General features: G+C 37.8%; 1 protein-coding gene across 4 annotated transcripts in view; it reads right to left on the bottom strand.

Annotated features, from left to right (window-relative positions):
- rasgrf2a (Ras protein-specific guanine nucleotide-releasing factor 2a) overlaps positions 1-15,381 on the bottom strand; it is a 39,101-nt gene that overhangs the window by 20,053 nt on the left and 3,667 nt on the right. For all 4 annotated transcript variants that reach the window (XM_017693712.2, XM_017693709.2, XM_037547538.1 and 1 more), the window contains exons 2-12: positions 12,333-12,439; positions 9,763-9,910; positions 8,683-8,772; positions 7,155-7,408; positions 6,982-7,061; positions 6,654-6,847; positions 6,433-6,542; positions 5,883-6,001; positions 3,299-3,459; positions 2,660-2,726; positions 1,524-1,660 (exon numbers count right to left, since the gene is read on the bottom strand). In XM_017693712.2, coding sequence (XP_017549201.1) covers positions 1,524-1,660; positions 2,660-2,726; positions 3,299-3,459; positions 5,883-6,001; positions 6,433-6,542; positions 6,654-6,847; positions 6,982-7,061; positions 7,155-7,408; positions 8,683-8,772; positions 9,763-9,910; positions 12,333-12,439 — 1,467 coding nt within the window. The remainder of the gene's footprint in view (positions 1-1,523; positions 1,661-2,659; positions 2,727-3,298; positions 3,460-5,882; positions 6,002-6,432; positions 6,543-6,653; positions 6,848-6,981; positions 7,062-7,154; positions 7,409-8,682; positions 8,773-9,762; positions 9,911-12,332; positions 12,440-15,381) is intronic.

The following is a 15,381-nucleotide window of genomic DNA, read 5'->3' as shown; positions in this document are numbered from 1 at the left end:
ACTTCCCCTTCATCATATTAATTTTGACTTTGACTAATGACCCCTGTCAGTCACAAATTACATTTAATTATAAAATATACAGTGATGTGTAAAATTCAGAGACCATACTTTATGAATTTAAGTTCCACTCAAAGCAGCAATAAGCACAAGGTATTAATTTTCCATTGTTACAAAGCAGGAAACATGCTTATATATTTACATACATGCTCATATATTAAAAATAAATAAATATATAAACAAACAACTCTTTTTTCATTCAATGTGCCCACTCTTTGCTTTTATTACAGCTTTCACAGCTTTAATTTTTTTGTGAGACTTGCTCTCAGTTTTTCAAAAAAAAAAACTGTAGGGATATTTTTTTCTGCTTCTTGCAATCCAAGCAATTCCAAATGATGTATGATCTTGGCTCTGGGGTGGTCAGTCCATTGCTCTGAGAGCACCAGCTTCTTTCTTTGCTTTGGAAATTTTCTTCTTTTTGTCCATTTCCTTATTGTCAGTAACGGCTTCTTAACAGCTACACATCCTTTCAGACCCACAGAGTTGTCTCCTCACAGTTAATGGATGGATTTGAAGCAAGAGTGGAGCTTGACTTTCTCCTCTCTTTCAAAGATAAAAGCTTTAACTACTGCTTATCTGATGGTGACAGTTTTGGTAGTCTACCAGGTTATACACAGCTGTGAGCAGTCCCATTTTCTCTATGATCTTTAAATTATTTTTTGAACTCCAGTTTTGGTACCACCTGTTTTTACACTTATTTTCCTTTGACTCTCCCCTTCCTTATGCAAGAGGATTATCTTATATCTATTCTCCTCAGAAATATGATGAACAGTATTTTAAGAGTATTTTAAAACAAAGAGTAATTAAAAAAAAACAAACAGATGTGCTATCCATTATGGGTACATGTGAAAGCGTGGTTCATACTTGCGCTCACTACATTCACCTCACTTTGAACTCTCCTTCAGAGGAAATGTTAAAACATCATTGTGTTGGTGGGACTAGGAATTAAATGACCATTTATCACTCACTGGACAGCTACAAGTAATGTGCTTTTCTTTGTGTATCACTCTATACTTTTCTTTTAAACAATCCTACATACTAGAGTGTGAGAGTATGGCTGAGCACGCTGTAAAACCACAGAGTGTTGTGGCCCCAGTGGGGATAGTGCAGGTGGAAGGAGGGACTGGAAACACCCTGAACTTCACATCAAAACAAGCAGCTCTCTGTCCCCAGAGCCCCTACCTCACCTGCACCACAAAACATACAGCACTCTAGAGACAGACCTGCTGCAGGCCTGGTGCTCAGTTTTACTAGATGTGCTCTCTGTGCGCTCTATTCCTGTGTGCGCATGTGTCTGTAAGTCCACAGTCCCTCTGCATTTAGAATCTTGAGAATTACAGAAAAACAATCTTCATTGTTACTACAGCACTGGTATCCTAAGAGCTGGCAGTAATTTAAAGCATTAGGCTGCATTTTTGTGTCTCAGGCAACAAAAAAAAAGCAAATCAACACAGACTGTGGCTTACCTGGCTTATATCACTGGTCCACGCAGCCTTCTCCTGGCGAGATGGAGCCAGCAGGACCACAGCAAAGGAGGGACCATCTACTGGCTCAACCACCACCTTAAACTCCAGATGACTAAAACCTTGACCTGCAGCATTATCTACAGGACACAAATTTCACAATAATGCCATATTACTGGATAACCCAGGTGAACATTTAGATAACAGTTCTATAACAATAAGTTTTAAAGTAATTTTTAAAATAACGTTTCAAATAAGGTTTAAAAGGCACAGTAAAACAATGAAGCCATCAGAAAGGACATTTTGTACTGTGTCTTTCAAATATGTAAATCTGATCCAGAGAGCTCTACTGTGTGTCTGCAGTCACTGTTAAAGGAAGTCTCTCAATAACATCCCTTTGAGGTCCTACTGCAAATTGGCAATTGTAGGAGGCAAAAAGAATGCATGCAAAACCAGCTACTAGTAGTTGCTGAAACTTTAGTAAATGGGTTATCAGCTGCATGTCTAATATCTTTGCCCATTTTCTGTGCAATATTCTCATATTTTGCATGACCCTTCCTCAATGCATATGTATGCTTTCCCTTGCACATGACCTAAAAATGTGTGTTTATTGTTTACCTTGTGCACCACTCAGAATGAGTCCCAATTTGCACCTGAAACTGGTGCAAGTACATTGAGCCCCAGGGTCTCCAGGTAACAAATTCATCTACAATTATTGTTAAACATGTTACACAAACACTATCCAGTCATCCCTTCATCGCCAATAGAATGGGACACTCTGGAGCAGCCACACATCAGCCTTAGGTCACCATGCCCAAAAGTCTGCTAAAGGGGTACAACGCATTGAGCTGTGAAGCATTGGAACTGCATTTTCCAATTAACAATCCTCCAAGCTTGGATTTGTGTTCCAAGCGTCCAACATCAGTACGTGGCTTCGCCAGTGCTCTTGTAGTTCAATGCAATAAAACCATCACAGCAGTGCTCCAACATCTACTGTAAAGCCTTTTCAAAAGAATAGAGTGGAATATCAAACAAAATTCAAACTAAATCAGTCACTCTCCTAGGAAGTTTGAGCTTTTTAAGATGTTCTTGACAAAAAGGATCACCAAATTAAGTTTGTAGGCTCACACAGTACTTACAATCCTCATCATTTGCATCTAGCTCTTCAATGAGAGTGCATTCTATCAGAGACAGTGTGCCTCCTTGCTGTAAATCAGAAGAGAGAACAAATGCCATGTCATTACACAGTTATGGACTCGCAACTGTAAAGCAATATATTCAGCATGATGTGTATTGAAAACTCTTAGTGTTTTCACAACTTTAAATGATGCTGTAAAATCGTTTTGCACAAGCTTACAATAAAATGTGTGTGCAGTTACACTACAGATGTTAGAAGACATGTTTTTAAATGCAGTTAGATTGTATGCTATAAAATATTCATATATCAGAGAAACTGACACAAGGATCATTTACAGAATCAAACAGATCGCTAACCAGGCAGTTACATCAGTGTTAATGCCCTCATGAAATGACCGTGTTGCATTATGTGGTACAGTATATGGTGAGGATAGCTCTGGCTGCAAACTGGAACATCTGGCCAGTGTAGCACTACTTATACTTATGTAACTAATTATATTGCCTGTTGTAATCATTTATATGAATTTTAGCCACCTAGAAAAACCGGTATCTGCCATAAAATTTTCATATTGGTTGGACCTTAGTAATGTATAGAACTGTATAGTTATGTTTCACCTACATAACCATATGAGAAAACTTACTTTGAGTAGATGCAGCTTGCCACCAGATGTGCGTGTGCAGATGAGGAGGTGCTTGGTGAAGAGGAAACACTGACGCTCACCCTCTTTCCGCAGAGACAGCGAACCCAAGCGCACCTTGCTGAGCTTGCCCTTCTCTGCAGAGGGCAGCTGGATCAGAGAGCCTGCAGGGGGAAAGAGGACATTAAACCCTTTAGCACAAAATACTGTGCTATATTCAAAGCATCACTGCTCTTCAGTAGCTAAAGAAATAGAGATGCATTTTTCCCCTTGAAATGTACTTTCTCTGTAAATATACACTGTGTGCACAATTATTAGGCAAGTGAGTATTTTGACCATATTATCATTTTTAGGCATATTTTCTAACTCCATGCTGGATAAACTTGAATGCTTAATTTAAGCATAGCAGGTGATGTGTATCTTTGTAATGAGGGAGGGTGTGGCCTAAGGAGGTCAACGCCCTATATCAAGGTGTGCATAATTATTAGGCAGCTTTTTTCTTTAGGCAAAATGGGCCAAAAAAGAGATTAAACTGACTCTGAAAAGTTAAAAATTACCAAAAGTCTCTGGCTGTTGCAAATTTACTGCCAAGGATTTGAGAAGAGTCAAGCATGAAGCTACCAGAAACCCATTATCTTCCAGTTCTGTCATATTCCAGAACTGCAACCTAGCTGGAGTATCAAGAAGTACAAGATGTTCAGCGCTCAGAGACATGGCCAAGGTAAGGAAGGCTGAAACCCGACCACCACTGAACAAGGCACATAAGCTGAAGTGTCTAGACTGGTCCAAGAAGAATCTGAAGACAGATTTTTCAAAGGTTTTATGGACTGATGAATTGAGAGTGACTCTTGACGGACCAGATGGATGGGCCCGTGGCTGGATCAGTAACGGGACAGAGCTCCACTTCAAATCAGACGCCACGAAGGTAGAGGTGGGGTACTGGTATGGGCTGGTATTATTAAAGATGAGCTGGTTGGACCTTGTCGGGTTGAAGATGGGCTCAAAATCTCCCAAGCCTACTGCCAGTTTTTAGAAGACACTTTCTTTAAGCAGTGGTACAGGAAGAATCTGCATCTTTAAAAAAGACAATGATTTTTATGCAGGACAATGCTCCATCACATGCATCCAAGTACTCCTCTGCCTGGCAGCCAGTAAAGGCATTAAAGATGAAAAACCTATGACATGGCCCCCTTCCTCACCTGACCTGAACCCAATTGAGAACTTGTGGGCAATTCTTAAATGGGAGATTTACAGTGAAGGAAAACAGTACACTTCTCTGAACAGAGTCTGGGAGGCTGCGGCTGCTGCTGCACAAAAAGTTGATCGTCCACAAATCAAGAAACTGACAGACTCCATGAATGGAAGGCTTATCACTGTTATTGAAAAGAAGGGTGGCTATACTGTTCACTTATTATTTTTTTTATTTCTCAGAAATGTTTATTGGAAAGCTTTGAGTTGTTTGTTTATAATTCTCACTTGAACAGATGAAAATAAAAAAGTGAGATGGGAAAATGTTTGTTTTTCATTTAGCTGCGTAATAATTCTGCACCATTATAGATGCCCAATAAATGTGCACATATGGATATTCTCCTAAGAAAAACAAAACTTCACTTTTACTTTCTTAAACTTAAAGGGTTAATATAAAGAAACTAAGTCCTGTTTAATTGTACAAATATAACAAAATTATTTTGCAACTTCCCAAATATGTTGCATAGTATGAGTCGGTACACATGAATACCACAGCAAAGACGAGCACCTTTCATGTTCCAGATGGAAAAGTCTAATATTTGCAGGGTGACCTGAGCTCTGAAGCAAGATACATGGCATACAGCACTTGTGAGGCAAGACTATCTAGCTTGCATTGTACAAACACATGGTTAAATTAATAAATTAATTAAACGTAACAAAACATCGGTTTTGGAGGAATACATACAGTCATGCAAAAAGTTTAGTTATTTTCCAAATAAAAATCTTGCATTTTTCCAGAACATGGCATTTTCTGCAAATTTTAGTGTGCAATTTCTATTTATTTGTTGAGCTTTAACATACTGAAAGATAAACTCTAAAATGTGCCATTACTTTTGTACAGGCCAACTTCGTGTTTTGTTTTTTTTCACAATATGTTAAATTCAGCAAATGAAAAGTAATTATGCAGAAGTATGTTCTCTGTAGACTACGCCATAATTTCACACAGAAAACAAAAAAACATGCAGTTTAATCAAGAATGCCCAAACGTTTGTATGTGACTGTAGAAGTGAAGTCTGGTGTGAGAATGGTGGAGTAGAGGGGGAAGAATGAATGAAAACAGGAAAAAGAAGCTGAAAGCTTCAATGATGGTAACAAAGAGGAATATGGGCAGAGCTGTACCAGGGAGGAAGGCTTTTAGAGAGAGTGATTTCAAATGACACACCAGTCTCATTAGGGGACACTGCATAAAACTTAGTGCCAGATTAAGTGAGATAAGCATTTGCTGATGTGAAATATAAAATTGTAAAAAGTCATTGGTCTTGCTTTGACATGCAAAGGCAAGCGAGAATGCGGTCTACTGGAGTTTCAGGGATTCTGTTTGTGGCTATGTGAGGCTCACCCTGCCGTACGAAGGTCTGGCTGGTATCCAGGAGGATGTCACAGCCCTCCACTATCATGCGCTCAATGGCAAGATTCTTGCGGATGTTTTCAGTGTCGCTCACTTCATCATGCATCATTCTGTAAAAAGAAACAAATGAAAATCAACACAATGTATTCTGCCACATACAAACCAATCTTTTTATGAGATATTAATTATAAATTTTGACCAGCAGATTCTGTTTTTGCAGCTTAATTGTAATTCACTGCATTCAATCATGTGGTGTTTGCCAGTGTTTACTGCATTTACTTCAAACAGGCATAATTAGGCCTAAAGAATGGTATCATTGATAAAGCTTCTCTTCTATGAGTACAGTTGTTCTATATGTGTTGCTAGGTAATTCAGTAGAAAACATTTCTGCCCTGGTCTGTCATATGGTGGTCCTTACATCTAAGGGTTAGGCAATAATCTAGAGACTTGGATACTCAGAACAAAAATGGCATCTGTGATTTACGATTGAGCATTTATCAATAGCTTGGCTATAGACAATAGCTTTTCTAAAATCACTTACTTGGAAAGTTCCTCCAGTTTTGACTTGGCAAATTCCAGACTCTTGCGTTCTACATGTTCATGAGGCGTATGGGCGAGCAGCTCATGGAGTGTAATAATGTATCGTGGGATCTGGCTCAGAAAGAACATTAATGGATAAGAAACTGAAATTTCTGAAATTTTCCGAAATGGCGTTCAACTCTGCAAATGATTAGGATAACTTCTGATGGTCCAGTCATTCACCTGAAACATGGGGTAGGTCAGGAATGTCTCCAGCATTCTGCCTTCGCAAGCAGCATTGGACTCATACTGCTTCAGCAGCTTATCAAAGTCCCGGTTCTGCTTACAGTTAGCCAGAACCTGCAGGCTGTACTGGTGGTTCCGCACAAACTCCTGGTAGATGTTCAGCATCGGCAGCAAGATATCAAAGAGATCAGCTGCAAAGTGAAATTGATTTAAGAGTCTCGTTCCATTTCTTGAATTGTAGGTCATCTGAGTAATGGATTTGCCAGCACATAAAGAGAAATTTTTTTTAAGCTGTAAAAAGAACACATATAGTGAAGATACTAACCTAAAACTAATGTTGGCCAGTTGGCGATTCTTGCTTTTAGGCCTTGGTGAAAGATCTCATGAAGGAACATTATAGTCTCACTTGAAAGGAAGGAAATCGTTTAATCAGTATTGTAGATTAACATCAGCATATTTCACCATAGCTGGCTTCTCAATAACACATTGATCACGTACCTATTGAGGAAAATGCTGCTGACATCATCGTGACTAATGGGAGGTTTCTTGGAACTTGCGGCCATCCTGAGCGGTCGCAGGAAGCAGTTGACCAGAATGGACAGTTGGAGCACATATTCAGTCTCGGCTTCCACCATGTTGAAGACAATTTGATTCCTCTTTCTCATGCTTTCAGCGTGGGGGGAGCAGATGTAGTCCTGTACGATGAGCTTCCACTTTCTCCGACAAAGCCAGCCACGCATGAAACTTTGCACCTGGACAGTAGTGTTCAAAAAAATAGCAGTGAGTTTTAAAAAAAACAAATAAAGTGCAAAATCATCATGATAACTTTTACTTCCATCATTTAATCATTATTTAATTCCAAATCAAAACATTAACACAATTTATCCAGTTTGCGTTAATCTTTTACAGAAAGTAAAGAAAACAGAATATTAGGTTGTCCAAAAAATAGCAGTGGCAGCATTTTTCTTTAAAAATTAAAAAAAATTTAATACATAAACTGAAAATTGTTTCACTGAGATTTCACTTTACTTTGAATTACTAAACTAATAGTTAGTGACATAACCATTGTTTCTGAGAATTGCTTGACATCTGTGTTGCATAGAGTCGACCAACTTCGGGCACATCCAAACAGGTGATCCAGCCCAAGACAACTTGCACTACATTTCACAGTTCTTCAGCATTTTTGGGTTTTTCCTCAAAAAAATTAATTTGAGGGATTAGACAGGCCATTCCATTACCTCAATCCTATTTGTCCGTAACCAAGATGTTTGCTTACTTGTGTGTTTTGGGTCATTGTCATGTTGAAACATCCATTACAAGGGCATTTCTTCTTCAGCATAGGGAAACATGATCTCCTTAAATATTTTGATATATTCAAACTGATCCATGATCTCTCGTAAATGGGCCCAACACCATGGTACCAGGAATATCCTCATATCATGATTTTTGCACCACCATGTTTTACTGCCTTCACAGTATACTGTGGCTTGAATTCAGTGCTCGGGGGTCATCTGACATACTGTCTGTGGCCACTAGACACAAAAAGAACAATTTTGCTTTTGTCAGTCCACCACTGCGCCATTTCTCTTGTGTTCCTTGGCAAATTTTAAACTGTTCAGGGCGACATTTTTCAAAAACTTTGCAGAGACTTCTTGCTGGTAACTTGGCTTCACTTAATCGTCTTCTGATTGTAGAAGTACACACTGGTAACTTCAGATCTTCTCTGATCTTTCTGGAGGTGATCATTGGCTGAACAGTAGTTACCCGCTTCCTTCCGTGTCTTTCAGGTTTTGGTTGCCATTTCAAGGCATTTGAGATCATTTGAGCTGAGCAGCCTTTAATTTGCTGCCCCCTCTCTATATGTTTTTCCCAATAAACTTTTTATTCAAAGTATGTTCTTCATCAGAACAATGTCTGTAACGACCTATCTCTCCAGTATTTCAAAGGGAAATGCACTATAACCAACATGCGCAACATTTGCCACTCTTCTACCTTAAAATCTCTAGAGTGAAGTCAGGAAATATACCTTTTTGATTTTCTTTATGTCAGGGTCTTCCTCTTCTTGATTAGACTGATAAGGTAGCATTTTCTCCTTTGTTTTATTTAGGACAATAATCTGTAAAAAAAATGACAAACTACCTTATTAACCTCATTATACTGAAAGAACTTGGCCTTAAATGACATATGATGAGAACATATATCAGCAAACTAAAGCATTTAGCATTAAACAATTAGTTACAATAGCACTTCAAGGAAATCCATATCTATACACATTGTACACTGGATACTAGTGTTGTAGTCAAGTCAGCTGGGTCCAAGTCAAGACCGAGCCAGAGACACTTTGAGACAAAGACTTTTGGTAGTCGAGTCCGAGTTAAAAAAAAACCACCAGTGGCCAAAACAGAGACAAGACTGAGACCAGATTAAGATTAAAAAAAAAAAGAAAACAAATGAATTTAATTTGTAGTTATTTGTGCATTCACTATCATGAATTATGCATTATATACTAAATACTAAAATATGATTAATTATTATTATCTTATAGTCTTACTCAAACTTTGCATTTTAAGTGGATGCAGTGGTGAAGTTATCCCCTGTTCCTTCTCTAAAACTTATTACTACCTTAAGTTAAATGAATATAAACTACATCCATTTCTATTATTAAATGAAAACAGCAATAATAATATTGTGTAACTGACTGTTGTAGGGAGAAGTTATTATTACTCGGCCACAGAACTGTTGTAGGGACAAGTTAATAATATTGCACAGCTACATAAAATAATGACAACAGCTAAAACAGCAGAAATAGCCAAAGTTTAATTACTATCAATGATGTTCTATCAACAGATTTATAAACAATAAAATGAACAGTGAATTTCAGCTAACAGTAACAGTATTATTCTTCTAATGCTGGTAAAATATTCTGATAAGGAGTTCCACCTTAAATGGTGCCTGAATGCCTCAGTGGCCTGAGGCACCAGAATGTACCTGCTGTACCAGGTGAAACATTTGAAAACTGGAAAATTTGAACAAGAGGCTGGCAAAAAAGAAGGATACAGTATACAGTATTAGTGTTAACACTGTCAATTTTGAAGAGAGACCTGACCTCAGCCTTGAGTCTCTCAATCTCTGTGTCCTGGTCTTCCAGCTGCGTGCGGAGCTGATTGGCTGCCACCTTCTCCGTTTCCAAGATCTGCACCAGGTGGATGTACTTCTGCATGAGCACCTCTCGCTCAATAATGAGATCAGAATAGCTGGCAGCGGATGAAGAAGAAATGTTAAACAGAAAAAAAAGAAAAAGGGAGAGTGATCCAAACCATGGTCACACCAAATGGGAATTTGCACAACTCCACAAGAATTTGTTTTTGATAACTGTTCCGTTGTAAATATGTTTATTTATTTATTGCCCTTTAGCTATGTAGCTAGTATCTCATTGAAAACAATTATTAACTCTCTAAGTCTGTTTTTTTCTGTAAAACAGGGTAAAGAGGCCCCCATCTTAAATGCACTTCTGGCCAAATGAATGGGCCAAACTATGGTTTGGCTAATTTCAAATGTTCATCTGGATGATTGCATTCCTTGGAGGAAAGTTATTATGATTCTGGAGAAACTGTGGATAGAGTATAAAAGTAATTGTGTGTGATTACTTCTCATTGTAGTTTCACAGTCTAGACAGCATTGATAGCAATGATACAAATAGTAGTTACTTTAGTCATTTTGCTGGGGACTGTATGTGAGTTTTACAGCTAGGTACAGTCCACACTGCACTTAATTTGCTGTATGTACACTATTCAGACAGGTGCATATATCAAATCAATGTTGATTGCTATAGCTTTATTTCTGTTGAATACTCAGACATCAATTGACACAAGATTCCCTCAAGGGCCTTCTAATAATATAGGCACAAGATGCAATTTCTCACATTTGAGCAGCAATACTGGCTGCTTTTCCAATTTATTTTCCCTTTACTGAGCGCCGGTTTTTGCATCACGATCCTGCGAACTAAAATTATGCACAAATATGATTTAATTTCACAGTACATCAACATTAGTCTTTTACCCTACTAAGTCACCAGTATGTCTATAAAATAAGAGACTGTGGAAAGTTCTCTCTTCTGAGAGACTTCACTTAACTCTAGTACTTTTCTGATTTTTTTATTCTAGTTCCACTTCCACTCTGACACTGCTTTCACACAATCTGCTACAGCTGAGCCCTTTTTTTCTCTTCTTTAAATACTAAAGATTAATTGCTGCTTTCTTTCTTAAAGCTCCTAGTTAGCCATGTTTTGACCTGCTTATTCTGGGTTTTTGATCTGTTTATTCATGTCATATTTTTATGCTGGCTCATTGCTATAACATAAACTCAAGCACACCCACAAACATAATAAAAAAAGCAGGTTCTCACTAATGCATGCATATTTGCAGCCACAAATTGGTCACAATGCTCATGTATATGAAAGAAAAGGTCCCAAACCATTAAATACCTTATGTTTTACAGAAATATTCCATCAATACCTAACATGTCTGATGAAAAAACTAAACTTTGACGTCTGCTTTACACACTTAAAAATGATGGTTCTTCAAGGGTTATTTAGTAAAGAAAATGGTTAAATTTAGAACCATGAACACACAAAGAATCTGCATGAAATATGACTCTATATTGAACCTTTCTGAAAATGGTTCTATATAGCACCAAAAATGGTTCTTCTTTTATTACAGCTTGACTTCATAACAATAGAAGAATCCTTTTTGTTGCTATAAAAAGGTTCCACATTAAACCATATCCAATACATTCTTCATTAATCCAAAGAACCCTTTGATGATGCAAAGAACCCTTTATTCATGCAAAAGGTTTTTTGAATATGCATGGTTCTATATAGAACCATTTTCTTTAATAAAGAACCCTTGAAGGCCCATCATTTCTAATTGTATATACAACATATAGTTTAGGGTTTTTTCAGTTTTTAGAAGCATGCATCAAGAACCACTTTATTAGCATCCTGAATGAAAGTCAAATCAAATACTAAGGTGCCTACAGATTACCACCCCTAATATGTAGTGGCCTTTGCTCCATAAATAATTGATCTCCAGCCCATATGTGAACATGTTTTGGCATTTAAGCATTTATGATATTGCTTAAAAGAAAAAAAGATCTGTGAAGGAATATTCATGTGAGTGTAATGGAGCTCTCAAAAGCTGGTATGGCATTGCAGAGGTCCTGAACTGTGTCTGCCACCCTCAACACTGTGATGTAATCTTTAAACACCAGCGTCACAGAGCATCAGCCGGTGACCTGAGACTGAACCACTAAATGCAGAGTGCTGGAAATTACAGATGGTGAATGTATGGGAAAACACAGGGATTTATGTGGATCATCAAACACTCCAGTGTCCAGATTCTCTCTGTGCTGTCCAACTTAAAATATTTATCTATAAATTCCTCTAAAATGTCATCTTGACATCTTAAATGTCTTACCTTTTTTTCCAAAATAAAAATCAAAAACAAAAATTTGTCTTAAAATAGTGTCATTTCAGTTAATGAGGACTTTCTGCTCTGCTTGCTGGAACTATAGTATATCTGGAATATAATCAAACTAGGCCACTGTACATTGCATATCTAAAGCTTCTTCTTTGTCAGAAAATAAAAAAAATAAAACGGCCTTCATGTACTCCTGTACCTGGCCTGCTGAATAGCTTCCACCCACTCACTGCAGTCTGCATCCTCTTCGGCTCGCAGCTCCAAAGGTTTCTGTCCATCATGGCCGAAGATGACCAGGAAATAGTGCTTAATGGAAGAGAGACAAAGAACCTGTGAATGCATACTGTGAAGTATGTGAAGTTAACTGCATTTATCACATAAATGGAGACATCTAACCCACTGAAGTGCTTGGAAAACAAGTCCGTCATCTGTCTCACTGTTGACATTTCCCAAAAATACGAGCCTCATTTAAAGCAGAGGCAAGTGAGTAAGTGAGTTGGGGATGTAGAGTACGCTTGGATAGAGGCCTGCTTTTGCAGTGTCAAAAAGTGTGCTGATGCAATAAACTGGGAGTGTGAAAGAGACTATGTGTGTGTGCATGCACATTATAGGACGTAGGCTTAAGGGCTTGTTCATGTTCTCCTGCTGCATGGCAGATCGGCTGGTGAGTGTGTGTGTGTGTGTGTGTGTGTGTGTGTGTGTGTGTGTGTGTGTGCGCGCACACTTATGTAACAGCCAGTGCTTCTCCTATCTGCCTTTAATGCGCTGTCCTCAGCCCCAGGCCTTGTTTAAGCTGGGAGATAACAATAGAGCCACTGCTTCCCCACACACCTCTCAATCTGCCTCACCTCCAATACATAACTACCTCACCAACCCACCACATAGTCGCCTGATATTGCTCACATTCCTAGCAGCTAGGGCTGCAACTATCAAATATTTCAAATATTCAGTTAAATATTATCTTGATTAATTTCTTTGTGATTATCTTTATTATTATCATTATTATTATTAGGGCTGCAACAAATATTCAGTAATAAATGATGATGCAATAAAATGTAATGCAATTCCTGACCAAAACCAGTTCAAGACACACATGACATTTATGGCTGATAACAGAAACTAAAAGAAAGGGTTTTTTAAGTGCTGTTTTATCTATGCTTTTAAAAATGTACTAAACATGAAAAACTACAAGGCAAGAAAGAAAATATTTTTTTATTATTGATAAAATCAACTTTCAATAAGATAACACTGAGTTAAGAATAAATAAAAAGAGTTTACAAAAATAAACTTACTTTAAATTTGTATTAATACTAAATTGTGGCATGCAAACGAGATAATTAAGTCATGGTCACAACTAAATTGTGGACGTAGTAAGGCATAGAAACAAGATAATGAAGTTGTGATGACAACTTAGTAAGGTGTCAAAATGAGATAATGAAGTCAAGCCACAAGGCCACAAACGAGTGAAAGTTGTGGCCAAAACTTAGTAAGGCAAAAGAACAAGATAATAGTCATAATAATATCAAAATTTAAAATACGTTGTGGCCATGACTTAGTAAGGCTTAGGAATGAGATAATTAAGTCATGGCCATGACATTAAAGCATGAGAATGAGATAATTAAGTTGTGCCCAAGATTTAGTAAGGTGTGGAAACAAGATAATAAAATTGTGGCAACAACTTAGTAAGGCGTGGAAATTAGATAAGTAATTCATGGGCATGACTTAACAAGGCACAAGAATGCAATAATTAAGTTAGACCATGACTTATTAAGGCATGGGAACAAGTTTAAGATGTGATCAAAACGTAGCTTGGGAACAAGATTACGGTGATGATAACTAAGTTGTGGGCATGACTTAGTAAGGTGTGGGAATAAGATAATAAAGTCACGGTCATAACTTAGTAGTGTGAGGGAACAAGATTACCAGGACTTATTAACGCATAAGAATGTGATAATTAAGGTGGGAATGAGATTTAGTCTTGGATAAAACTTAACAAGGCATGGGAACACGATAATGTTCATGACAAAAAAGTCTTGGCCATGAATTAGTAAGGCATGGGAACAAGATAATACACAAACTTGTGTCCACTACTTAATGAGGCATGGAAAAGAGACAATGAAGTTAAAATAATAAAGTCATGGCCACAATGAGATAATTATGTCATGGCCACAATTTTGTGACGATAACTTATCTCATATCCATGCCTTACTAAGTCGTGGCCACACATTCTTTTTATTCAGAGGAAATTTCACCTGCAAAGATCCATAAAAGGGTTTTTTCCTTTTTCAAGTATTTTATTTACAGAATTTTTGGAATATTATTGAACAGTTGTTCCAGGCCTAGTCCTAACAAAATTCCACTAAATAATGTCCTATCTAGCCCCATTTCTCATGCATAGCCTATTCCTTTGCTCTCTCACACAGATTGTATTTTTTAACAGACACTGTAGACTTTTTTTTTTTTATTCAAATGGCGGTGTCCGGGGGCAACACGCTACCAGGAGGGTTGCTATTCTTAGTAGGGCGGCAGCACATTGTGCAGCATAGACATGCTCGCCTGTGCGGTCTTCTAGTGGTCTGCAGAGCTTAGTGAACTGGAACAGGGCACAAAGGAGCCATCCTTGCAGCAGGCTGCTCTACTAGAATCAACAACCTGACAGAATGCAAATAAAATGACACAATCTAATGCAATTCTCTGCAAAGGTTGCAACTTAGCATCTGTGGACAGAGTTCACCAATTCGGTAGGAGGGTGGCAGGATATCTTGCGTAACATTTTGTGGCAAGTGCTTCTAGCATAATAATACAGTGCCACTTCAGCATAACATCAAACCCAATTTCCATGGTAACCCAAGTCATTCGGTTGCTGGCAGTTCTGTCAAGTATATTTAATTTGCATCTGAATCTTTAGCAGGTATGATGAAAAAGGCTGACTGTCTCGGTAAATAACAGTCAGAATCGGTAGTGTTTGTCCAACGTAAAAGCTTAGTAGGGATGTTTCTTTGGCTTAAAAAGTTCTAAGCTTAGAGTTCAGATGAATATGACTTGGGGGAAAAAAACATATTTGACAGGCTTTCAATCAAAGCCGACCTAATTTTCATATTCTGTGCTAATTATGGTACTTTGATGGACGTTATAATGGATTTTCTAATGACTCTGTCCATAAACAACTGTTATATTAATAAGCAGAATACTTTGCACATCACAAAGGCCTCTTCAATCAATCTGACCAACAAAGCATAGCACAATTA

This window comes from Pygocentrus nattereri, chromosome 18 (genome assembly GCF_015220715.1).
Source record: "Pygocentrus nattereri isolate fPygNat1 chromosome 18, fPygNat1.pri, whole genome shotgun sequence".
Lineage (NCBI taxonomy): Eukaryota > Metazoa > Chordata > Actinopteri > Characiformes > Serrasalmidae > Pygocentrus > Pygocentrus nattereri.
The sequence above is the reverse complement of the archived record's forward strand: the minus strand, read 5'-3'. Positions and strand labels throughout refer to the sequence as shown.